The 26,254-nt window shown below is 43.8% G+C and overlaps 1 protein-coding gene across 2 annotated transcripts in view; it reads left to right on the forward strand.

The window, feature by feature from the left end:
* The first annotated feature begins 2,950 nt into the window (after nucleotides 1-2,950).
* Nucleotides 2,951-26,254, forward strand: part of PITRM1 (pitrilysin metallopeptidase 1) — a 41,839-nt gene continuing 18,535 nt past the window's right edge. The window contains exons 1-13 of one of the 2 annotated variants that reach the window (XM_027595413.2): nucleotides 2,951-3,066; nucleotides 5,369-5,468; nucleotides 7,372-7,478; nucleotides 7,787-7,938; nucleotides 8,504-8,618; nucleotides 8,693-8,789; nucleotides 9,927-10,087; nucleotides 17,035-17,161; nucleotides 17,558-17,646; nucleotides 18,448-18,576; nucleotides 19,182-19,295; nucleotides 20,031-20,127; nucleotides 20,738-20,872. In XM_027595413.2, the coding sequence (XP_027451214.2) occupies nucleotides 3,014-3,066; nucleotides 5,369-5,468; nucleotides 7,372-7,478; nucleotides 7,787-7,938; nucleotides 8,504-8,618; nucleotides 8,693-8,789; nucleotides 9,927-10,087; nucleotides 17,035-17,161; nucleotides 17,558-17,646; nucleotides 18,448-18,576; nucleotides 19,182-19,295; nucleotides 20,031-20,127; nucleotides 20,738-20,872 (1,476 nt within the window). In that variant the 5' untranslated portion in view covers nucleotides 2,951-3,013. The remainder of the gene's footprint in view (nucleotides 3,067-5,368; nucleotides 5,469-7,371; nucleotides 7,479-7,786; nucleotides 7,939-8,503; nucleotides 8,619-8,692; nucleotides 8,790-9,926; nucleotides 10,088-17,034; nucleotides 17,162-17,557; nucleotides 17,647-18,447; nucleotides 18,577-19,181; nucleotides 19,296-20,030; nucleotides 20,128-20,737; nucleotides 20,873-26,254) is intronic. The other variant, XM_035721884.1, reaches the window with a different exon arrangement.

A 26,254-nucleotide genomic window follows, 5' to 3' on the forward strand; every position in this document is an offset into this window, starting at 1 on the left:
AAGTCAAAGTACATTCAAGTGAAGAGCTTCTCTCCATCAAAGGTGGATATCAGACAACATACCTAGAAGCAGAAATGAAACCAAAATCTGTCAAATTAATGTGAATTTTTTAATGGGTCATTTTAGGCAGACAGATAAAAGAAAGCTGAAGGCTGGAGTTGATGCTGTACCAATGTCACAATTAAGACCCGAGATAACACAACTACAGAATCTTAGGGTTGAAAGACGACTTGCAGAAAATCACGGGCCTGTTTTTCTGAGTTCAACAGAAGATGAAAGGCTCTTATTCAAACTCCAGGTGGCAGAGTTCAGGTTGGCACGTAGGTGACCCACAATATATTTTTGTTGAATGAAAAACAATGAAGGAGCACTAGCACTAGAGTCTAGGCTTTAGGATGGGGATTTCTCCTTATTCCATGTTATTTGCAGTGTTTGTTGATCTTTTATACATTTCTATAATTTTATAACTTCAACTTTGGAGGCACTGAGCTAATCCGTCACCTTGCATTTCCAACAGTCATCACTTGTGGTTTATGATAGACTCGGGAATAAAGGATTTCCAAAAAGTATGCGTCATGTCAATGACGTGCAATCCTGGGAAACAACGCACTTTGTATTTTTCTTTGAGAGGTAAAAGAACCTTGACTTTTCTGTATTCATTGTCTGGGTGGCCATCAAGAAGTACCACAACAGAATCTGTGGGGAATTTGTGGTTTAGAACAACAGAAATTCATTGTCTCGTAGTTCTGGAAGCCAGAAGTCCAAGATCGAGGTGTGGGCAGATGGTTCGTTCTGAGGCTGTGACAGGGAATCTGCTCCATGCTTCTGGTGTACCAGCGATCCTCAGTGCTCTTTGATGTATAGAAGTACCACCCTGATCTTTGCCTTCATCGTCACATGGCCTCCTGTATGTGCCAGAGGGCCCAAATATCCCCTTTCGATAAGGACACTGCTCATATCCTAATGACTTCATTCTAATTTCATTTCCTTTATAAAGACCCTACTTTCAAATGAGGTCACAACATATCTTTCTGGGGAGATGTAATCCAATCCGTAACCCTCAAATATTCAGTCGGTTGCTTTTCTACATCCCAGACAGCACCTATTCTGATCGATGCTCATCTTACTAAAACAGTGTTTCCATTATGACATTGGATGTGTTTTTGAAACTTGGGATATTTCATAGACAATTTTTAATTTTTAACTTCTACATTGCAATGATTTTTTAATACACTTTGAGATTACATACAAGTGTTAAATTTATATTGGGTGCTGTTCAAAATAGTTATTTATAAATTTTTAGTGTGTGTGTTTGTGTTTGTGTGTGTGTGTAGGTAGCCATCAGTGAGGTTGTATGCTGTGGGAACACATGAGTAAGTGACAATTACTGGATTTATATATAGCATCTATCCTTTATAGAGATCAAAATACTCTAACTTCCGGTGCTCGTTTCCCTAAATACTCTCAGTAGGGTTAATAATACCCAACTGTCTCTTCACGATCACAGAGATGCTGTGGTGACTCAGTAGCATTTATCACAGATTCCCCAAGGAAGAAAGGTTTATACAGGGAGCGTGTTTGTGTTAGTGGCTTCTTATCATCACCTCTGTCCTGGTTCAGCTGGTTTCTCCTCTGGATAAAGAGGTACTCGATTACCTGCAGAATCTATGGCACCGTGGAGAGTTTTTTGGAGACTTTTCAATGTAATATTACCTTCTCCATCGCTGCCACAGCATTTATATTTTCAGACAGATGGCACCCGTCTACTTAGAAGCCTTTCTTAGAGTCCAGAAGCAGGGGCAGGGAGATTTGAGTCCATCTGCACAAGAGTTCCAGGGGGAAGGAATGACGGAGAAAAAGAGAGGAGGCCATGGCTCTGAGGATCTGCAGACAGACATAGGGCCGGACTTCCCGCCCCACCCCCACCGCTGCAGTGCCCAGGTGTGGTTAATCCCAGATGCCCTTCCACCCCACAGGCGCAGTGCGACCCACCCGCATGATTTGCCCTCCTGGAGCCTCTCTGTGCGTTTCAAGAAGGGCACGTGGGTACTTTGGACAACTTAGAAGTGCGGAGTCTTCCCAGACATGAGATGCAGGTAGGGAAAGCGGTGAGTCAAAACACCCTTGCAGGCGCTTTGAGCTGTCCTGAGGTTCCCTGGGGACATTCTGAGCGGGACTATTCATAAGGAGGGTGACATCATGGCATCCTGACCCTGGAAACCATCTGGTGCAGTCCTCGGACCATTTCCCAAAGCCCCGTAGCCAGGGGCTGAGGCACCTAGCGGGCCCCCGGCTGGACGTCCTTTACTCTCGCTTAACTACCGGAGATCTGCAGACAGAGCTGTGAGTACGCACAGGTACAGGCTCACGGCTTCCTTCAGGAGACCAATGACCCCACAAAGCCCTGAGAAACAGGTAGGTCACCTGGCCAGCCTGAGTCCGCCCCACACCTGTGCAACCCACCTCACCTGCACAGGCCCGCCCCTTGTCTTCATACTCCCGCCCTCCCCTCGCAGTCCCCGCCCCTCGCCTGAGCAGGGCCGCCCCTCGCTCCAACAGTCCCCGCCCCTTGCCTTCACAGTCTCGGTCCCTCGCCTTCACAGTCCCCGCCCCTCGCCCGCACAGTCCCCGCCCCTCTCTTGCGCAGGCCCGCCCCCTATCGCTCACGCCCCTCCCCATGCACGCCCCGGACTCGGCCCTCCCCGGCGCCCCCGCCGGGCTCCGCCCCTCTCCGTTCCTGCCTCGGGCTCCGCACGCAAGCCCCGCCCCCGCCATGCTCCTAGGCTCCGAGGCCCGCGACACCCCTCGGCCTATCGCCCCGCCCACCCCGCGCCCCGCGGCCTTCGAGTCCCGCCCCGCCGCCTCAGGAGCCCACCCTTTTCCTCGCCAGCCTATTGGAGAGAGCGTCACCGTGCACTCTGACCAATGAGAGTCGCGGCCGGTGCGTCACGCCCCCGCGCCGTGCGTCTGGGCAAGTAAAGCTGCGACAGGGGCCCGGTGCGGGTCACTGGCCATGTGGCGCTGCGGCGGAAGGGTACCTCGCTTCCTGAGGCGGCTGAGCGGCGGGTGAGACGCGGGCAGGAGCGAGGGGAGGCGGAGAGGAAGCAGGCGAGAGCGAAAGGCGGCGGGGGCGGTCCCGGCGTGGGGGAGAGCCCGGGGGCCCCCAGGGTCTTGTCCCGGCCCGGCGGCGCCGCACCACGGCTCCCTGCTCTGGGGTCCCGGACCCCGACGCCCCTCGCCCGGGGAGCCTTGCAGAGCCTGGGTGAGCGCCGGTGCGGTGGGCCCCCGCGCATCGCCAGAGGAGAGGCGTTCCGGGCCGGTTGTCAGGGTTGCGAGCCGCGCCGGGAAAGCGTGCGGGTAAAGCGCGTCGAGGCCCGAGGAGCCCCCGTGGCCCTGGGGCCTCGCGCCGTCCCGGAGTGGGTGGCCTTGTGTGCGGATCGTCGGGGCTCCTGAAGTGAAAACGGTCACTGGTGTGGATTTTAATCCGTGTAGTTAAGCTAGTCGCCAGCTTGCGGTTCTCGTTGACGTGATTGCTCCCGTGCCTTCTCCTTGTGAGCAGGGAGCCCTCAAGACACCTGAGGCTTCCCCTCGAAGTGCTTTTAAACTGCGGTGTTCTTAATGAAATTGGAGCTTCAGGAAATGGAAGTGTTCTTAAATGACCAGATTTATGGAAAAAAGATACAGTCGCGCCTTGAATGATCGCGCTCTCTGAGTTGGTAGATAAGTCTGGGGTCATGCTAATCCTCGGAACCGTGTTTAGTTTCTGGGGCAGTGTAGCTGTTCGCCCCCATGAAGAAGCCCGGGTGTTCGTTTTTGGGTTCGCTGGTGGGGTGTCTGGATTCGGCAGCGGGGGCATTATTCGTGTGTGCGGTTGGCTACCGGGAAGTGTACGGGGGAAAGCCCATGTCGCCTCAGACTTTTTCTGCATTTTCAGCGTGAGCGTTTGTTTTTGGGGATTGTGCTCTAGACGGTAAAAAAACATCTTAAAATCCTCTATTCCATAATTATAGAAGTAGCAAAGTCAGTAAGGAAAGTGTTGGCTGATGGCACATCATCATGTTGTTACCCGAGAACGACTGAATCAGTGTTTTTTTTTCTGTATCTTCAAAAGAAATATTTTTTGTGAGATATAATAATGTAGAAAATTCTTTAAAGCATATAATACAGTCGAGAGGGAAAATATTTAAAAATAGTGTCACCGTTACCCAGATTAAGGTCACCCCTAGATGCCCGACCCTCCCTCCCTCTTAGATGTGATCTCTCTCCTGGTTTATTTCCTTGCTTTGTAGATCTCTGTACATATGTAAGAGTAAGCTCCAGAGATAACAGCAGCCGCAGGAGTCAGTGGATCAGGTTTCTTTCCCCCCATCTTCCCACCCACCTCCTCTCTGGTAACATCAGTTTGCTCTCCCTAGCTAAGAGTCTGTTTCTTGATTCGCCTCTCTTTTTTTCCCCTTTGCTCGTTTGTTTCTTATTACACATATGAGTGACATCATATGGTCTTTTTCTTTTCTGACTCATTTCACTTAGCGTAATACTGTCTAGCTCCATCCGTATTGCTGGTTTTTCTTTATATTTTTACCGTCTATATGTATTCCTACAACACAGTAGGATGATACTGTGTCTTGCCTTTGTTGTGTGTTTGTTTTTTTGGTTTAGCATTATGTGACCCACATTTTTGTTAGTGTGGTTGTAGTCCATCCATATTCATGGCTAAGCTTATTTCATGTATGGAAATAGTCCCCAATGTATCCATTCTGATGATGGATGTCCTGGTTGGTAGAGTTTGGAACTCTTAGGAATGGTGCCAACATAAAGGGTGTGTGCCGGTACATGATGAGTACATGTTCTCCCGGACACACAGATGAATAGTTGCTAATTTAAATGATGCCGAATGTTTTTCGAGAATTGTTACTATTTGCACACCTAGTTGCAGTTTAGGCAGTCCTGACAATGATAGATTTCTTACTTTTTACCAGTTTGGTAGATGCGTAATGGGAGTTATTGCCATACTGTGTACTGAGATGGAAAAAGTCACTTTAACATGAGAGTTGTTGTTTATACGGGTAAGGAAAATCGGTTACATAATTATAGTTATTCATGAGCATTTACATATAAAAGGCTTGGAACATGTAATTATTAGTTGATATGAAGCTTTAGCCAAGTAGAGATAAAGCTAATAAAATTGAAAGAACTAAAGATTCCAGAAATCAATTTTCCGGAATCTGTTTGTGAGATGTAAGGTTTAATGTTTATTTGAAATGTCTTGATGACGAGAAAATGTTTTCGTGATGTTGCTGAATTACGGTAGCTGCACAGTTGTCCTGCAGGAGCAGCTAACCTTGGTTCCTTTCCTCCCGTGGATCAGTGGCGGCCCCCGAGCATGGAGGAGGACAGGCACCAGCGCTTGTGAGAGAGCTCGGCAGCACGAGGTGGGAGAGCGGATCCACGGGTTCACCGTAAGCCAGGTGTGCATGGCCCAGCTTGTTGCACAGCCCAGACCCCAGGGGAGCTGGCGTCTCTGTCCCTGCCCCTGGTTCGTCCGTGTTTCACAGTGGGCTCTACTGAGCGGAGTTTGCAGGTGAAAGGATTTCCTGATTCTTAAATAAGGGATCCCCAGTCCCTTTCCTGAACCCAGCCCCTTGAAGCCTAATGTCTCTAGATTTTAAGTCACACACACACTGGTGTTTGTGCATCCACACGCGCGACTGTTCGCTTTGCTCAGACTGCCCCACGTCTGTGCGGGTCACATTTTCCTAGCACGTGAGTTTGCTCCCCACACAAAATGGTTTTTGAGCCATCTGAGTAAAGAGATTGTGGGCCTGTACATTCAGTGTTTTTTTCTTTTAATGCAGTAACTGAAAAATACACATTTCACATCACTGACTGGCTGCTGGCTTCATGCTGTGGGTAACACTTGTTCCAGACTCAAAAGGCAGGCAGCTCACAGTCCAGAAGGATACAAGTGTGGCTGCAGTATGAGGGGGAACGTGATGAGACCAAGAGGAAGACGGGAGGCGAGGGTGCTCTGCTGGGGGGGGCATGGGGACAGCTTCACGGAGAACGGGGGGGAATATAAGTGGAAGACGGAGGGCTGGATGTGCCCGTGGTGGTAGTTCCAGGCAGGGCTCCAGGGGGCCGGTTAGCTTGAGGGAGGGGCTCATGGCCCTGGGTGAGAGCATGTGTGAGGTCCCTAAAGGCCATGCAGAGGAGCTTGGATGTAGAATAGTGACTGTTAAGGAGGACCTCAGAGTTTTGTTTCTGTATTTTTTAAGTGTTACAGAAACTTCTGATAAAACATGATCCTTGTTTGAGGAGTATTTCCCGTGAAAGAGGTTCGGAGGCAGACAGTTCACTGTTTGAACTAATTTTAAATACGTTGATCATCTGTTACAAAGTAAATTTTTAGATATAGATAATTTAATACTTGTAAACTAAGCTGGCATCACAGCCCTCTTTAAGTAATGTCGTTTGCGTGGAAGGCCCCCACAGCACATTCAGGGCACCTGAGTTCTAATCTCTGCCCTGCTGGTAGCTTGCTGTGTAAGCACAGACAGTTTCCCTTCACAGCCTCTGAAAAGTGGGGGTGATAAATGGTGTGGCTGTCATAGTGATGTGCTGTTGTGATTGAAGTGGAGAGGCCCCTGGCATGGTTGGACAATATAGCACTTTTTAAGGTGCCAACAACTTTTGGGAGGCTTACATGGCTACATGTACTCTCCTACATGGCTAGGAGACTACTGTCCTCGGGGTCAGGATGTGTTTGTTTTTATCAGAGGTGATCTGGACCCTCCCACTAGGAGCAGGTAACTGGTAGATACCCCAGCACACCCCTGGGAATTCCTCAGAACCGCATAAACCAGATGAGGCACAGTTTAGTCCCAGGCTATGGCCCATTCCAGCATTTACCTCCCAGCGGGGCCATTCTGAGCCTTCCTGCCATGATGTGTATAAAAAGAAGCCAGCTGCAGGCATCGCAGGCGAGAGCAGGACTCCTTCAGTGTAGCCTGGTGTGAGAGATGGGGTCTGCGTCCCTGTCTGACCATTCCTCTGAGCCTCAGCGTTTTCCATCCGCAGGTGGGGGTGAGGATCCCTTCCTCACAGGGCTCCCTGGGAACTATTCAGAAAAGTCTAGCAGATGGTAAGCATGCAAAAAGAAAAGGCACCTAGGATGGTCAAGTACATAGGTCTTACCTCGCTCGTTTGTGAGATTCAGGGTTTGAACAAGGTGGTTTCTGATGAGCCTCCAGTCCCAACGTGCCCGCTTCCAACTGTTGCCCAATGACACAGGCCAGGTCTGCGGTGTAACCATACCTGTGCCGAACGCCTTCCCATCTGAGTTTACCTGTTCAATATTTCTTGTTCATTCAGGTAACAGCCATCCCTGAACTGTCCCTGACCGCAGTGAAGCTCAGCCATGATGGCACAGGAGCACAATACTTGCACTTGGCCAGAGAAGACACCAACAACTTGTTCAGGTGCGTGGGGGCATACTGAGAGCACGTTCCACCGAGAACGTCTGCCATACGTTACATAGTTTAAAATCCTCGTTCACTCACGTTTTATTTTTATTGACCGTATCCTGAAAACCGAAGGAGAAGGTGAAATGAGTTTATGTCGTCAGCTGCCTAGAGTAAAAGCTCAGAGTCTGAATTAGTGATTTTCTAGGTTGTTGTCGGAGACGGTGTTGGCGCGCAGTTGGGTGGTCGTGCGGTCGTATGTGCGGTCATGGCCGTAGCTGCGCCCTCTGCCTGAGCCTTGGGCTTGCTTCTCTTGTCTCGCGCAGCGTGCAGTTCCGCACCACGCCCATGGACAGCACCGGTGTCCCGCACGTGCTGGAGCACACCGTCCTGTGCGGCTCTCACAAATACCCGTGCAGAGATCCCTTCTTCAAGATGCTCAACCGCTCGCTGTCCACGTTCATGAACGCTTTCACAGGTGAGCAGGTGTCCACGGCAGAACCGTGCGGGGTCCCCTCCTTGGGGCAGGGCGGGGGAGGCTGGCAGCCTGTAGACAAGAGCACACACACCGTCCTCTGGTCTGCAAAGCTGCTGGAAGCGGAATCCTTTAGGAAAGCCACATTGTGGTCGCATTATAAAAACTGTAGTTTTAGGGAAAAGGCATATCTGACATTTTTCTGGAAAAGGTCAAAATACTATTCTTTTGGAGATGTTGCTATAAAATTTGAGCTCGGTGGCATATGTGAATATGGCAGTGGTGGTGTTTGAGCTGATTTCTAGGAACTCAAGCAGCACGTGGGCTTCTGCTGGGCGCAGAGAAGTGCCCAGGCCTTGAGGTAACGGGTGCGCTGTGTCCTCATCCTGCGGGTCAGGCCTCTGTGCAGACGTGTGAGGTCATGGCTGGCTGTGCCCCTTCTGCCCGCCCCCAGCCAGGCCTGCCCGGGACAGTAAGGGCTCAGTGTAGGGGGCTGGAGGTGGGGCTGGAAGTGGCTCATTCCTGTGGGAATTTGTTGAATTTTTAAAATCTTTTCATTTATACCTAGCTAGCGACTATACTCTGTACCCATTTTCCACACAAAATCCCAAGGACTTCCAGAATCTCCTATCTGTGTATTTGGACGCCGCCTTTTTCCCATGCTTGCGGGAACTAGATTTCTGGTACGTAATGAGTAATTGATTTAGACTTTAGTATTAGAGTCATTATCATTGTGTAATTACTTACCGTTATTTAGGCAGGAAGGATGGCGACTAGAACATGAGAATCCGAAGGACCCCCAGACACCCTTGACCTTTAAAGGAGTCGTCTTTAATGAAATGAAGGGAGTATTTGTGAGTTTTTATTTTTCCTTTTTAAAACTTTTCCAGTGATCTTTCTGTGTAAAATATCGGGATGTAAATGGGTCTGGAGGACCGTGGACATTCTCTTATATCATTTGATGCACTTCTCATGTGGGACTTGTTGAACTAGCCGGGGGACAGTAGAGGGCCACGCTCCCGATTTTCTAGGGCCCTTGGGGCAGCGAGCAGCTCTCGAGCTGTGGGGTGGGGCCCCTGGTTTGTGGTCTGCAGGAGGTCTGTCAGATGAAAACTGCATGACAGTGTTAAGAACTTGTCTTTTTTTCTCATTCTGGAGTTTCCCCAAGCCTGCATTACATGTTTTGTAATAGTTTATAGGATACAGAAGCAGATAGGAGAGTCTAGATGTCTCTCATTAAGCCAGACATTAAGGACATTTGCAAAATGTGCAAAACAGTGCTATTCTTCTCAGTAATATTTCTGTTTTCTGACAAAGTTTCCAAAAAAATATTTGATAACATGTACTGATGGGTTAAGATAATGAGTGAATAAATAACCTTTTAAAATGTCTCAGCTTTAATTTCTAACACAGAAAAATTATGTGTACACGTACACTCTTGTGTAATCAAGAAACCCACATCATCAAAAGGTCTTTGGGGGCCTCATTGATTCTTAGGAGTATGAAGGATCTTGAGACTGGGCAGTTTGAGAACCTCTCCGCTGGGCCCATCCTCCCAGCCCCTCTGACATTGGAGTCCTGCTCTGACAAATGGGGCTACTCAATTCGGGCCTCGTTTCTTTCCAGTACCTTCTGGAAATTCAAGTCACAGCTCTTCAGAAGCCAATGGGACCCCTTCCTGCAGCTCATGGGCAGGGACCCTTGTGCATCTTTCCTTGGTTCGCATGTCCCTCCCTTGGCCTTCAGCTGTGCCTTTGCTGGTGGCCCATGCACACTGCAAAGTGTTTTTCCTTTTCTTGCAAGACCCCTGATCTTTGGGTCCTGTGTGGAGATTGTGAATGAGTTGCTTGCTTTGTTAGGATCTGCCTGGACCTCCTTGTTTACCACTGCGACAGTTTGAATTGCTCCCAGAATGTGATTAATTTGCTGCATTGTAACATAACACTGGGTGTTATTTTTCACACACATATATATACTTTTTAAATTTGAAGACAGACAATGAGAGGATATTCTCGCAGCACCTTCAGAACCGACTCCTGCCTGACCACACGTACTCGGTGATCTCCGGGGGCCATCCATTGTGCATCCCAGACCTCACGTGGGAGCAGCTGAAACAGTTCCATGCTACTCATTACCACCCCAGTAATGCTAGGTAATTTCATTTTTATAGTTTAATTAATGGTGGGTTGATTAAGAGTGGACTCATTTACATACACTAAATGACATGGCTTCTCTCACATTTGGCAAAGAATTGTTTGCGAAGAACTGTATAAATTTAGAGGATTCTTTGCTTAATGGGTTGCCTCTCTCTTATGTGGATGCTCATTCTGAACGTCTGCAGCAAGAATTTACATGCCCGGCATGATGGTGACAGCACCTCATGAAGGAGGAGCCGTATGCTTTCACTCTCCCTCTGTGCGCCTCAGCTTTCTGATGTTTAACACGGGAGTGCGGGCTACTGTCCCCTCCTGAGGCTGACCCAGGACCCAGAGAGCTTGCAGCCCCTGCCAGGAAAGTGCTCCCAGAATGGTGGTTGCCCTTCACTAAACCTGGGATACTTGCTTTGTGACCAATTGCTTGTTTCAGATGCTAATAGTAATGAAACACCAGTATGTGTATTTATAAATCAAACACTGATGGAAAATCAAATTTTCAAGATTACTTTAAATGTAAAAGAATTTAAATTTTGGTTATGAAAACTTTCAAGCATACAGAAAAATATAGAGCCGAGAATAATGAACTTTATACACATACTACATAATATTCTTTGTCAACATATTTTAAAGGAGATTACAGTCATCATGATGGTTTACCTCTAATATTTAAATTTATGACCCTGAAACATAAAGATATTTTGGGACATAATACTATGTTCACATTTAACAAACACTTGCGTGAAAGCACCTACTACTTATTCCAAATCCAGATTTTCCACTGGTACCCAAAATATATTTTTGAGCCAAATGAGGCCCATATAGTCTGTAAAGCTCTGTTTTTCTCCCTGTAGACACAGGCCATCTGCTGGGTTGGTTTGCTAGCAACTTGATTTATTTACTTATTTTTTTATGCTCAAATTGTTTCAGCGGTATCCCAAGGGAATTCCTTTAAGCTCCTCTTATGTCTTCTTTGCTTTCAGTAACTAGTTTCTGTGCCCCCCAAATCCAGGCTCCTCCTCCAGAGGAGATGTCATTTACAAATATCTTCTCCCATTCTTTTTCCCCATTGAGTATGATGTTAGCTCCGGGTTTTTCATATATGGCTTTTATTAGGTTGAGGTGTCTTAGTTTTTGTTTTTTGTTTTTTAATTTTTTTTCGATTTTATTTATTTGAGAGAGAGAGACAGAGATAGAGAGCGCAAGTGGGGAGGAGAGGGAGAAGCAGGCTCCCCACAGAGCAGGGAGCCCGATGCGGGACTCGATCCCAGGACCCTGGGATCATGACCTGAGCCGCCCAGGCGCCCGAGGTGTCTTAGTTTTGTTGACTGTTTTACTTTACTGTGCAGAAGTTTTTTATTTTGGTGTAGTCCCAGGAGTTTAATTTTCCTTTTATTTCTGTTGCCTCAGGTGACCTATCTAGAAAGAAGTTGTTACAGCCAATGTCAGATGGATTTCTGCCTGTGCTCTCTTCTAGGATTTTTATATTTCAGGCCTGACATTTCAATCCTAAGTCCAATTTATTTTTGTGTATGGTTTTTTTTTTAAAGATTTTATTTATTTATTTGAGAGAGAGAGAATGAGAGATAGAGAGCATGAGAGGGAAGAGGGTCAGAGGGAGAAGCAGACTCCCTGATCAGCAGGGAGCCCGATGTGGGACTCGATCCCGCGACTCCAGGATCATGACCTGAGCCGAAGGCAGTGGCTTAACCAACTGAGCCACCCAGGCGCCCTATTTTTGTGTATGGTTTAGGAAAGTGGTCCACTGTCATTCTTTTGCATGTTGCTGTTCACTTTTCCCAACACTATTTATTGAAGATACTGTCTTTTTCCCGTTGCATATTCTTTCCTGCTGTGTTGAAGATTAATTGACCATATGATCATGGGTTCATTTCTGGGTTTTCTATTTTGTTCCATTGATTTATATGTCTTTTTGTACCAGTACCATACTATTTTGATTACTAAAGCTTTGTAGTATATCTTGAAATAGTAGTTTTAACAATATTGGTTCTTCCAACCTATGAGCATAGAATATCTTTCCATTTGTGTCATCTTCGATTTCTTTCATCAGTGTTTTATAGTTTTCAGAGTACAGGTCTTTCATCTCTTTGATTAAGTATATTCCAAGGTATTTTTTTTTTTTATTTTTGGTGCATTTGTGAATGGGATTGTTTTCTTAATTTCTCTTTCAGCTACTTCATTATTAGTGTATAGAAATGCAACGGATTTCTGTATGTTTATTTGTATCCTGCAATCTTAACTGAATTAATTCAGTTCTAGTAATTTTTTGGTGGAGTCTTTAGGGTTTTCTATTATATAATGTCATCTACAGATAGTGAAAGTTTTAGTTCTTCCTTACCAACTTGGATGCCCTTTATTCCTTTTTCTTGTCTGAGTGCTGTGGCCAGGACTTCCAGTACTGTGTTGAATAAAAGTGGTAAGAGTGGACATTCCTGTTGTGTTCCTGACCAATGGGAAAAGCTCTCAGTTTTTCCCCTTTGAGTATGATGTTAGCTGTGGGTTTTTCATATATGGCTTTTATTATGTTGAGGTGTTTCCTTTAAACCTACTTTGTTGAGGGTTTTTATCATGAATGGATGTTACACTTTGTGAGATGCTTTTTATGCATCTTTTGAAATGATCATAAGGTTTTTATCCTTTCTCTTATTGATGCAGTGTAGCATGTTGATTCACTTGTGCATATTGAACCATCTTTGCATCCTGGGAATAAATCCCACTTGATGGCGGTGAATGATTTTTTAAGTATATTGTTAGATTCAGATTGTTAATATTTTGTTGAGGATTTTTGTATCTATGTTCATCAGAGATGATGGCTGTAGTTCTCTTTGTGTGGGGGGGGGGTCTTTATCTGGCTATGGTATCAGGGTAATGCTGGCCTCATAGAATGAATTTGGAAGTTTCCCTTTCTCTTCTATTTTTTGGAAAAGTTTGAGAAGAATAGGTATTAACTCTGCTTTAAATGTTTCATAGAATTCACCTGGGAGGCCGATTGGACTTTTGTTTATTGGGAGTTTTTTGATTACTGATTGAATTTTGTTCCTGCTTATGGGTCTATTCAAATGTTCTTTCTTCCTGATTCAGTTTTGGTGGTTTATATGATTCTAGGAATGTATCCATTTCTTCTAGGTTGTCCAGTTTGTTGGCATATAGTTTTTCATGATATCCTTTTATAAATGTTTGTATTTCTGTGGTGTTGGTGGTTATTTCTCCTCTTTCATTAGTGTTTTTGTTTATTTGGGTCCTCTCCCCCCCTCCTTTTTTCCCCATGAGGCTAGAGGTTTATCAATTTTGTTGATCTTTTCAAAGAACCAGCTCCTGGTTTCATCTGTTCTATTTTTTTTTTTTTATTTGTATATCACTTGTGCTCTCATCTTAATTATTTCCTTCCTTCTGCGGGTTTGGGGTTTTCCTTACTATTTTTCTAGCTTCTTTTAGGTGTAAGGTTAGGTTGCTTAAGGTTTATCTTCTTGAGGTAGGCCTGTATTGCCAAGTAAACTTCCCTCAAAAACATTTGCTGAATCCCAAAGATACTGGACTGTTGTGTTTTTATTTTCATTTGTTTCCATGTATTTTTTAATTTCCTCTTTGATTTCTTGGTTGACCCATTCATTGTGTAGTAGCGTGTTATTTGATCTCCAGGTATTTGTGGTCTTTACAGATTTTTTCTTATAATTGATTTCTAGTTTCCTAGGGTTGTGGTCAGAAAAGATGCATGGTATGACTTTGATCTTTTTGTATTTGTGGAGACTTGTTTTGTGGCCTAACATGTAATCTATTCTGGAGAATGTTCTACATGCACTTGAAAAGAATGTGTATTCTGTTTTAGGGTGGAATGTTCTGAATGTATCTGTTAAGTCCATCTGGTCCATGTGTCATTCAAAGCCATTGTTTCTTTGTTGATTTCCTGTTTAGATGATCTGTCCAATGATGTAAATGGGGTGTTAAAATCCCCTATTATTATTGTATTATTGATTAGTTCCTTTATATTTGTTATTAACTGTTTTATATATTTGGGTGCTTCTATGTTGAGTTCATAAGTATTTGTAATTGTTGTATCTTCCTGTTGGATTGTTCCCTTTATGATTATATAGTGTCCTTTGTCTCTTGTTGCAGTCTTTGTTTTAAAGTTTATTTCATCCAATGTAAATATTGCTAAGCCAGCTTTCTTTTCACTTCTGTTTGCATGAGAAATGTTTTCCATCCCTTCCTTTTCAATCTGCAGGTGTCTTTAGGTCTGAGGCGAGTCTCTTGTAGGCAGCGTATGGATAGGTTTTGTGTTTTGTTTGTTTTTTTTTATCAGTCACCCTGTGTGTTTTGATTGGAGTCCATTTACATTCAAAGTAGTTATTGATACGTATGTGCTTACTGCCATTTTGTTATTTGTTTTAGGGTTATTTTTCTGGTTTTTCTCTCTTCCTTGCTCTCTTCTTTTGCCATATATTTTTTTAGTGCCATACTTAAATTCTTTTCTCTGTTTTTTTTTTTTTTTCTTCATATCTGTTACTGGGTTTTGATACGTGGTTACCATTAGGTCTTCTGCACATAGTGGTCTCTATTTAGTCGATCGTTGCTTAAATTTGACCCCATTCTTTACTCCCTCCTGCGCATGTTTTAGGTTATAGTGTCGTACTTTACATCCTTTTATGTTGGGAGACCCTTGATTGATTTTTACAGCTACACTTATTTTTATTGCTTTTGTGTGTCCTCCTTTTTTTACTCTTTACTATTGGTCTCCCCTTTCCACTTAGAGTCCCCATTAACATTTCTTGTAGGGCTTTTTTACTGGTCATGAACTTCTTTAACTTTTGTTTGTCTGAGAGGCTCTTCATCTCGCCTTCTCTTCTGAATGACAGCCTTCTGGATACAGTGTTCTTGGCTGCAGATGTTTCCCATTCAGCACTTTGATCGGTCATTCCACACCTTCAGGCCTGCAGTGTTTCTGTTAAAAAAACCCACTAATAGCCTCCTTGGGTTTCCCTTTTACATAACTTTCTTCTTTTTCTGCTTTTATAATTCTCTTTATCACTGCTTTTTGCCATTTTAATTACTATGTGTCTTGACGTAGACCTCACTGGGCTGATTTTTTTGTGGGGCATTGGACTCTCTTTGCCTCCTGAATCTGGATGTCTGTTAAGTTGCCCGGATTAGGGAAGTTTTCAGCTGTTATTTCTTCACATAAATTTTCTACCATCTTTTCTCTGGAATCCATAGAATGCTAATGTTATTATGCAAGTCTTGTTATTTTGCATAATTTTTTTTCTGTCACCTGCTCAGCTTGATTAATTTCCATTGTTCTGTCGTCCAGGTCGCTGATTCGTTCTGCTTCCTGCAGTCTGCAATTTGTTCTGTCTGGTGTATCTTTAATTTCAGTTTCTGTGTTCTTCATCTCTCATTGGTTCTGTTTTATCTCTTTATGGGTCCTCTGCTCTTTTCTCGAGTCCAGTGAGTATCTTTATGACCATCACTTTAAATTCTCTATCAGTCGTAGGACTCATCTCTGTTGTGCTTAGGTCTCTTGCTGTGGTTTTGTCCTGTTTCCATTCGGACCTTATTCCCTGTCCCCTCATTCGTCTGGCTCCCAGCATCTCTTTCTGTGCGTCAGGAGTCAGCCATTTCCCCTGCTCTTGAGCGTAGTGGGCAGTGTGCAGTTTTTACAGGGTGGCGCTGGTCCTCTGCCAGAGGAGAAACACTGCCACCGGGGAGACTGGAGTCCGGTGGGCGATGGGCAAAGTGCTTGTGCTCATGGCATGCCGTTTTAACAAGAGGTGTGTGTGTGTGTGTGTGTGTGTGCGTGCGTGCGTGCGTGCGTGCGTGTGTGTGTGTGTGTGTGTGTGTGTGTGTGTGTCCGTCCTCAGCTGGAGGTGACCGGCTGCCCCCACCACCGGGACCAAGGCCCTGCAGAATGTGTGTTTCGGGAGAGACACGGTTTTGGCCAGGGGTGCGCTGGTCCTCTGTGGGAGGGGACCCGCAGCCCTGGGACTGAGGCAGGCCTGGCTGCAGTGGGGAGGCACGGAAGCAGGTGAGGTCGTGAATGCTGGTTGGTTCCCGCAGGGGGCTGCCTTTCTGCTGAGGGGCAGGGTTGGGAAGTGGTGCCTGCCAGCTCCTCTGTTCCTGGAGGAGTCTCCCATGACTTTGTCCCTCTGGGACACACTCTGAGATAGTAAACCACTCTCCTTCCTTTATGCCCCTGCCTTTTTCACACTGCTGCTTCTGTGGTGTATCTCCACTGGCTGTTCGCTGTGCTCTTTCAGGGCAGGGGCTCAGTTTCTCATCACCCTCCAGGTTCTCCAAGAACGGAGTCTGCTGAATTTTTTTTTTTTTAAGATTTTATTTATTTATTCATGAGAGACAGAGGGAGTCCAAGGCAGAGGGAGAAGCAGGCTCCCCACAGAGCAGGGAGCCCGATGTGGGGCTCGATCCCAGGGATCATGACCTGAGCCGAAGGCAGTCTCTTAACCAACTGAGCCACCCAGGTGCCTGAGCCTGCTGATTTTTAAAGTTGCAGGTTTAAATCCCACTGGTTGTAAGAACTCAAGAAATTCATCCCCTCTGGTCTTCAAAGCCAAATGTTAAGGGGATTCATGTTCCTGTGTGGGCTCCCGGTGTGACCCTCTGCTTCCCGCCCATGGGTCCCTTCCTCCAGCAGACAGTCCCATGGTCTCTTTAGCCCCTTCAGCAACTCTGCCCTTCCCGCCCTCTCCAGTGTGGTCTCTTCTCTACATTTAGTTGTGGAGTTTGTTCTGCTGGTGTTTGGGTTGTTTTCCGGATTATTTACCCTGATGGAACTTTTACCTAGTTGTATCTGTGGGACGAGGTAAGTTTAGTTTCCTACTCTGTGTACCTTCCATTTTCTACAAAAAGCCATCTCTGTTGATTTCTCATCTTTTAAACTAAGATGGACTAATATATTCTCTGAACGTTTCAGGTTCTTCACTTATGGCAATTTTCCATTAGAACAGCATCTGAAACAAATTCACGAAGAAGCCCTGAGTAAATTTGAGAAAATTGAGCCAAACACTGCAGTGCCACCTCAGAAGCCTTGGGATAAGCCAGTAAGTGCCCCATCCGGAGAGTAGGCAGTGTTTTTACCTACTAAATACACTGACGTGAAGAGTGTAAGATAAGAGTGTAAAATAAAATTTTTGAATGTTGTGGCCCCTGACTTGAATGTAAGAGCTTCTTTTCTTTTTTTTAAATTTTATTTATTTATTTATTTGAGAGAGCGAGAATGAGAGAGAGAGCACATGAGAGGGGGGAGGGTCAGAGGGAAAAGCAGACTCCCCGCTGAGCAGGGAGCTTCTTAACCCTAAGGCATGGTTACTTGTTTGAAAAGAAAATTTAGTGACGAGCATCTCTTGGACCCTTTTGTACCTATATGGGTAACTTACTCTATTTAAACCCAGTCGTTCGTACTCTGCACCTACTTAAAGCATCACATCGTTTTACAGAGAGAATTCCATATAACATGTGGCCCAGACTCACTGGCTGCAGGTTCCTCTAAACAAACAACCGTCGGGGTCAGCTTCCTCTTACCAGAGTAAGTGTCCATTGTGAAGTGGGGCAAGCGCAGCTTAGCCAGGTGGAGGCGAACTCTCCACATTTAATGGTTCGATGGTGAGGATTTAGGAGTTGAGCAGCTGTTGGATGGCAGGGAAGGTGCTAACAACATCTGGGGTGGTTTGGGGGTAATTGCCTTTAGTAGCTACCCAGAAAAAAAAGTAACTTCTTACCTCATTTTAAAGCTTATTTCTGGGGAGAAAACAGGTTCGGACATCAGTTATTAACATTTCTGGGGGTGGGATGCCATTGAGCGTGAGGAGAGCACAGTGAACACTGGCTTCAAAACAATGTACGACCCATGGAGCTCTGTCATAGTAGAGATGTGGTTGGCTGCGGGCACATGGGCGGGCAGGTGTCCTCAGCTGTGCAGCGGCAGGCTTGGCTGCCCTTGGTGGCCGTGCTGCTCGACCAACTGCCCCATCTCCTCACTGCTCTTGTCTGTGTGTGGACATGCACTTGTAATTGAGATGACACAGGTCAGAGCCCTTGGTGCGCTGTGATGGGATGACATTTGATATGCAGCCAAGTCAACTTGATGGTTCGGGACTCCAAAATGGTCTAGTTTATGAGAGCTTTACAAACTAAAAAAACAGTTCACTCTCTTTTTTCCATATAACTTAAAAGTTAAAATGCAAGCATTTGTAGAACATCTGCTTCTTTGGAAATAAAAGTGTTGATTTAGTAGTGATTTTAATGATTTTGAAAACATTTACGAGGGCCAACGGTTTCCCTTTTTCTCTCCCCCTCTACCCCCCACCCTCCCCGTTTTTAAATGAAGCATCACTGATACGTTTGAAGCATTCACGTTAAACCTTCTGTCTTCACTCTTGATCAGTGGACCCAACTCCCCTTTCTACAAAGCATTAATTGAATCTGGACTTGGCACAGACTTCTCTCCTGATGTTGGGTAAGTTTCATTATCTGAGCAGATCAGTGGTGTTTGCATTTGGGGGCCAGTTTTGACATTTGACAGTATCTGGACACATTTTTGGTGCTCACAACCCTGGGGGGGTGGGGGAGGTTATTGGTATCTGCTGGGAGGAGCGAGGGATGGAGAATGTTGATATCCCCCCGTCATAGGATGGTTCCGCTGCTGCCCCAGCACAGAACTGTGCATGAGAACACTAGTCCAGTACAGCTGTTTTCTATGCCCTGGAGGGCACATTTGGGAAGAGAAAAAAGAAAGATAGCTTGACCAAGATCTCAGAATGGTGTCTGCTGCCCGCTTTCAATGCCAGGTTGAAATATTTTTTCAAATCTTAAGATTTTATAAAGCTCAGCCGTTTCACTCCTAGATTTAATTTTGCCGTAACTCTAAAGTTTAATTGCATTGATTTTTAGAAATGTGAAAAGGGCATGAATGTAATTGTGACCGGTTCTGTCTGAGGGCTGCTTCAGTGGGCTTATTCTTGGAAGACTTGGGAGGTTGGAGGGTCCGCAGTTCTGTTCTCCAGAGTACTGGATCTCTTACGTTGTCGGAATTCTGCCATGTGACCCACTTGTGTATTGTAGATACAGCGGCTACACGCGGGAGGCCTACTTCAGCGTGGGCCTGCAGGGCATCGCCACGCAGGACACCCACGCCGTTCGGGACATAATTGACAGGACAATCGAGGAAGTCATCGAGTGCGTTTGGCTTGCAGTCTGCAGTCCCGACACTGTCCTCACACCGTCCTCACACTGTCTTCACTCCTCACAATCCCCTCACTCTCCTCACAGTGTCCTCACACCGTCCTCACACCGTCCTCACACCGTCCTCACAGTGTCCTTCCACCATCCTTCCACCATCCTCACACCTTCCTCACACCTTCCTCACACCTTCCTCATACCTTTCTCACACCATCCTCAGTGTCCTCACACCGTCCTCACACTGTCTTCACACTCCTTACAATCCCCTCACACTCCTCACAGTGTCCTCACACCGTCCTCACACTCTCCTCACTGTCCTGTGTCCACACACCATCCTCACAGTGTCCTCACACCATCTACACACTCCTCACACTCTCCTCACAGTGTCCTCACACCGTCCTCACACCATCTTCACACCTTCCTCATATCTTCCTCACACTGTCCTCACACCATCCTCACACCTTCCTCACAGTGTCCACACACCATCCTCACACCGTCCTCACACTGTCTTCACACTCCTCACACTTCTCAGAGTGTCCTCACACCATCCTCACACCATCCTCACACTCTTCTCACACTGTCCAGTGAGGGAGCCTGCCTCCCCCTGTGTTTGGCTTTTCTTTACCTCATAAAATACACATTGGTTCACTTAGAATAGTTTAAAGACTCTCTGCTGCCTTGTTGCACGGGTATTGATTGTCTTTTTAACATCTCTCTTCTGTATTTCTTTAGAAAAGGATTTGAAGAGGACCGAATTGAGGCTCTCCTTCATAAAATTGAAATACAAATGAAGCATCAGTCTGTCAGCTTTGGACTCACCCTGACGTCTGTATGTAATTTCTCCTCTAACCTTCTTCTGTTTGTACTTTGTTTTTACTGTTGTGATCAGTGGGTACTTGACAGCGCTGGGAACAGGTGAATATTCATTGCACCGTTCTTTTGAACCGTGAAAGTTGTGCTGTTTTGGATATGATACAAATTTAATTTAGTTTTATAATACACTATGTCTTTTTACAAGCATAATTGACTTTCTGATATCTTTTTTTTTTTTTTAAGTCATTTGTTTTAGAGAGCGAGAAAGAGCATACGTGGGAAGGATGGACAGTTAGAGGGAGAGAGAGAATTCTAAGCAGGCTCCACACCCAGGGCGGAATGCGATGTAGGGCTCGATCTCACGACCCTGAGATCATGACCTGAGTCAAAACCGAGAGTCGGACGCTCAACTGACTGAGCCACCTAGGCGCCCCTCCTGAAAATTTTAGAACTTGTCCTTCACTTTATTAGAGAAAAAACAGATTTAAAATTTTCCTAACCAAAAAATGACTTAATTTTTCTTACAATCGTGGTATTTTTAAATACAGAACCTGAGATCTTAATAAAATGTTTAATGTAGCGTTTGTAGTGTAATGTGCATCTGGATGTTACGTTCTTGATTGTAGTACATTGCCTCCTGCTGGAATCATGACGGGGACCCTGTGGAGCTCCTGAAGCTGGGGAGTCAGGTGGCTCGATTCAGGCAGTGCCTCAAGGAAAATCCACAGTTTTTGCAAGAAAAAGTAAAACAGTATTTTAAAGTAAGGAAATTGGAGAATTTATGTTATGAATAAGTAACAATTTCTTAATTATTAATTAGTGCTCATATTAAGAAATTTAGTCCATTCTGATGCGATTTGGCTTTTTATATGAATACGTGAGTTTGTCTTTCATATATGAGGATATTATGCACGTGTATTAATTAACAAAAACATCTGTAGGCATTTTTGTTCTGTTTTGTTGAAAGATTATACTATCCACTCCTTAATTTTTTGGAAGGTTTTGATAAGAATTGTTCACTTGTCATTAAAAGATTAGTGGAAAAATACATTCCTGGGATTTCTTCATTGGGAGTGTTTTGCTTTTTTTTTTCTCTTTTTGTCTTAATTACTGATTCAGTGTGTTCATGAGTTCCTGATCTCTTCAGAGTTTTCTGTTTCTTCACCCTTCAGTCTTGGAAGGTGCTGTGGTTTGAGGAGTTTGTTCATTTAGGTTGTGCAGGTTGCCGGATGGTTCTTCTGAATATTCCTTTGTGCTGATTTCTGTACTGTCCATGCTATTGTGCCTTTTTCCACGTCTGAGTTTAGTCGAGTCTCCCTGTTTTCTTAGTGTATCTGAAGGTTTGGTGCTTTTGTTGATCTGTTTGAAAAAGTCTGATCTGTGATCTAATTTTTATGGTTTTCTTTGTTCTGCTAGCTTTGGCTTGATCTCACTTTTCTCTTTAGTGAGGGTGTGAAGATAGGTTACTCCTGGGTCTTTGTTTTTAATGTCTGAAACTGTACGTGTCACTCTTCACGCTGGTTTTGTGGGGTCCTGCAGTTTTCAGTGTGTTCCGTTTATAGCTTCATTGGTCTCATGGTATTTTCTAAGATCCCCTATTACTTACTCTTTAACCTACTGGTTTTTTAAGAATGTGTTGTGTCACTTGCATGTATTTGTTGGTTTTCCAGCTTTCCTTCTAAGGGCATTCCTTGGAGACAGCACATGTGTGGTTCCTGAGCACGGCCATAAAGCGAATATTGCAATAAAGCGAGTCAAATGAATGTTTTGGTTTCCCTTTGTAGAGGAAAGTTGTGTTTACACTACATTGTAGTCTGTGAATTGTGCAATAGCATTATGTCTAAAAAAAGTAACATATACATCTTAGTTAAAAAATACTGCTAAAAAATGCTAATCATCTGAGCTTTCAGTGAGTCATAATCTTTGCTGGTGGGGGGGTCTTGCCTTAATGTTGATGGCTGCTGACTGATGGGGGTGGTGGCTGCTGAAGCTGGGGGTGGCTGTGGCAATTCCATAAAATAAAACACCGATGAAGTTTGCCCCAGGGACTGACTCTTCTTTCATGAACAATTTCTCTAGCAGGCGGTGCTGTTTGATAGCATTTTACCCACAGTAGAGCTTCGTTCAAAATTTGAGTCAGTCCTCTCAAACCCTGCCACTGCTTTATCAACTGAGTTCATGTAATATTTTAAAGAATTTTTATTTATTTTAGAGAGAGCAGGAGGGAGAGGCAGGAGGAGAGTGAGAGAGAATCCCAAGCAGACTCACTGCTGAGCATGGAGCCCAACGTGGGGTTCGATCCCACAACCCTGAGACCACAGCCCAATTACTGGATCGTAAATAAGGTGGTTCCATTTTTTTTTTTAAAGATTTTATTTAATAGAGCACAAGCAGGGGGAAGGGCAGGAGAGGGAGAAGCAGACTCCCCGCTGAGTGGGAGCCCGATATGGGGCTTGATATCCCAGGACCCCGAGATCATGACCTGAGTTCAGGGCAGACACTTCACTGACTGAGCCACCCAGGCACCCCTATTTTAATTTTTGAGGAACCTCCATACTGTTTTTCAGAGTGGCTGCACCAGTTTGCATTCCCACCAACAGCGTAAGACAGTTTCCCTTTCTCCACATCCTTGTCAACACTTGTTACTTGTGTTGTAAATTTTAGCCATTCTGACAGGTGTGAGGTGGTATCTCTTGGTTTTGATTTGTTTTTCCCTGATGATGGGTGATGTTGAGCATCTTTTCATGTGTCTGTTGGCCATGTGTATGTCTTTGGAGAAATGTCTGTTCATGGTTATTATGCCAGTACCATACTGTTTTAATTATTACACCTTTGTAATATAGCTTGAAGTCTGGAGTTGTGATGCCTCCTGTTTTGTTTTTCAAGATTGCTTTGGCTACTCAGTCTTTTCTGGCTCTATACAAATTTTTGTATTGTTTGTTCTACTTCTCTGAAAAATGCTTTTGGTATTTTGACAGGGATTGTATTAAATAAACAGATTACTTTCGTTAGTATTGACATTTTAACAATATTAATTCTTCCAATCCATGACCATGGAATGTCTTCCCATTTCTTGCATCATCTTGAATTTTTTTTTTTTTTTATCCATGTTTATAGTTTTCAGACTATAGGTCTTTCACCTCTTAAGTTTATTTCTGGATATTTTACTGTTTTGGGTGCATTTGTAGAGGGGACAGTTTTCTTAATTTCTGTTTCTGTGGCTTCATTATAAGTGTAAAGGAATGCAGTAGATTTCTGTACATTGATTTTGTATCCTGCAACTTTGCTGAATTCATTTATCAGTTCTAGGGTTTTTTTTGGGTAGTCTTTAGGCTTCTCTGTACATGGTATCATGTTATCTGCAAATAGAATTTCACTTCCTCCTTACCAATTTGGATACCTTTTATTTCTTTTTGTTGTCTAATTGCCATGGCTAGGAGTTCCAGTACTATGTTGAATAAAAGTAGTGAGAGCAGACCTCTTTGACCTTAGGGGAAAAGCTCTCAATTTTTCACCATTGAGTATGATGTTGGCTGTAGGTTTTTCATATAAAGCCTTTATTATGTTGAGATATGTTCCTTCCAAGTCTACTCTGCAGAGAGTTTTATCATGAATGGATGTTGTGCTTTGTCAAGCGCTTTTTTTTTTTTTTACATCTACTGAAATGATCGTGAGGTTTTTATCTTTTTTTTTTTTTTTACTGATGTGACATATCATGTTGATAGTTTTGCAAATGTTGAACCACCCTTGCATCTCGGGAATAAATTCCACTTGCTTGTGTTGTATGATGTTTTTAATGTGTTGTTGGACTTGGTTTGCTAATAATTTGTTGAGAATTTGTGCATCTAAATTCATCAGATACTGGCCTGTAGTTCTCTTTTGATGTGGTGTCTTTATAAGGTTTTGGTATCAGGGTGATACTGGCTTTCTGAAATGAATTTGGAAGTTTTCATTCCCCATCTATTTGTTGAAATAGTTTGAGAAGAACAGGTACTTACTGTTCCTTAAATGTTTGGTAGAATTGGCCTGTGAAGCCATCTGGTCCTGGACTTTTGCTTGTTGGGAGATTGTTGATTACTGATTCCATTTCATTGCTAGTAATTGGTCTGTTAAAATTTTCTAATTCTTTCTGCTTTAATTTTTGGGAGGTTATATGCTTCTAGGAATGCATCCATTTCTTCTAAGTTGTTGAATTTGTTGGCATGTAGGTATTCCTAATATTCTGTGACAATTGTATTTCTGTGGTGGTGGTGTTATTTCTCATCTCTCATTAGTGATTTTGTTTATTTGGGTCCTCTTTCTCTTTTTTGATGAGCCTGGCAAGAGGTTTACCAATTTTGCTGATCTTTTCAAAGAACTAGCTCCTGGTTTCATTGATCTTTTTAAGTTTCTGTATCATTTATTTCTGGTCTAATCTTCATTATTTCCTTCCATCTGCTGAATTTGGGTTTTGTTCTTTTTCTGGCTCCTTGAGGTTTAAGGTTGGGTTGTTTATTTGAGAATTTTCTTACTTGAGATAGGCCTGTATTGTTAGAAACTTCCCTCTTAGGATTGCTTTTGCTGCCTCCCAGTGATTTTGAACTATTGTGTTTTCATTTTCATTTGTTTCCATGCATTTTTTTATTCCTTTATTTCCTGGTTGACCTATTTATTGTGGAGTTGCATGTTACCTAACCTCCATGTGTTTGTGCCCTTTCCGGATTTTTTTCTTGTGATTGAGTTCTAGTGTCAGTATTATGATCAGAAAAGATTCACGTCAGATGCTTTTTCTGCATCCCTTGAATTGATCATATGATTTTTATCCTTTGTTGATGTGATGTATCATGTTGATTGCTTTGCAAATACTGAGCCACCCTTGCATTCCTGGAGTAAATCTCACTTGATTGTGGTGTATGATTTTTTTTTTTTTTTTTTTTTTTAGCTTGTTGATACTTGTTTTATGCCCTAATATGTGATCTGTTCTGGAGAATGTTCCTTGTGCACTTGAAAAGAATGTGTGTGCTGCTGTTTGAGGATGGAGTGTCCGAATGTGTTAAATCGTCTGGTCCAGTGAGTCATTCAGAACCACTATTTCCTTGCTGATTCCCTGTTTTGATGATCTGTTCATGGACGTTGTGGGATGTTAACATCCCCTGCTATTATTGTATTACTATCAGTTCTTTTATATTATTTTTTTAAATTTATTTATTTGTCAGATTGAGAAAGAGAGAGAGAGCACAAGCAGGGGGAGCAGCAGAGGCAGAGGGAGAAGCAGGCTCCCCACTGAGGAGGGAGCCCGATGTGGGTCTAGATCCCAGGTCCCTGGGATCATGACCTGAGCCAGAGGCAGACGTTTAACCAACTGAACTACCCAGGCGCCCCTTTTCCTTTATATTATTAACTGTATTATGTATGGATTTGGGTGCTCCCATGTTGGGTGCATAAATATTTACAATGTTATAACTTCTTGTTGGATTGTACCCTTTATTATGATATAGTGCCCTTCTTTGCCTCTTGTTACAGTCTTTGTTTTAAAATATGTTTTATATAATGTAAGTATTGCTTACCCTGGCTTTATTTTCACTCCATTTACATGGTAAATGTTTTTTCTATCCCTTCACTTTGAATTTGCAGGTGTCTTTAAGTCTGAAACGGGTCTCTTGTAGGTAGCATATAGGTGGGTCTTGTTTCTTTATCCATTCCATCACCCCATGTCTTTTGATTGGAGCATTTAGTCCATTTATATTCAAAGTAATTATTGATAGGTATGTACTTATTGCCATTTTGTTTCTTGTTTCGTGGTTGTTTAGATTTTCTCTGATCCTTTCTTCTTGCTCTCATACTTTGTTGGCTTTCTTTAGTGATATACTTGAATTCCTTTCTCTTTATTTTTTGCATATCTGTTCCTGGTTTTTGATTTGTGGTTACCCTTAGGTTTGTATATAACATCTGCATATAGCAGTCTATATTAAGTTGCTGGCCACTTAAATTTGAACACATTCTTTACCTCTCTCTCCCTCACTAAGTATGTGGTGTCATATTTTACATCCTTTTATTTTATGAATCCCTTGACTGATTTTTGCAGAAATACTTATTTTTATTGCATTTGTGTTTTTTACTTTTCATAATCTCACTTATGGTCTTTCCTTTCCACTCAGGATCCT

Source organism: Zalophus californianus, chromosome 9 (genome assembly GCF_009762305.2).
Source record: "Zalophus californianus isolate mZalCal1 chromosome 9, mZalCal1.pri.v2, whole genome shotgun sequence".
Classification (NCBI taxonomy): domain Eukaryota; kingdom Metazoa; phylum Chordata; class Mammalia; order Carnivora; family Otariidae; genus Zalophus; species Zalophus californianus.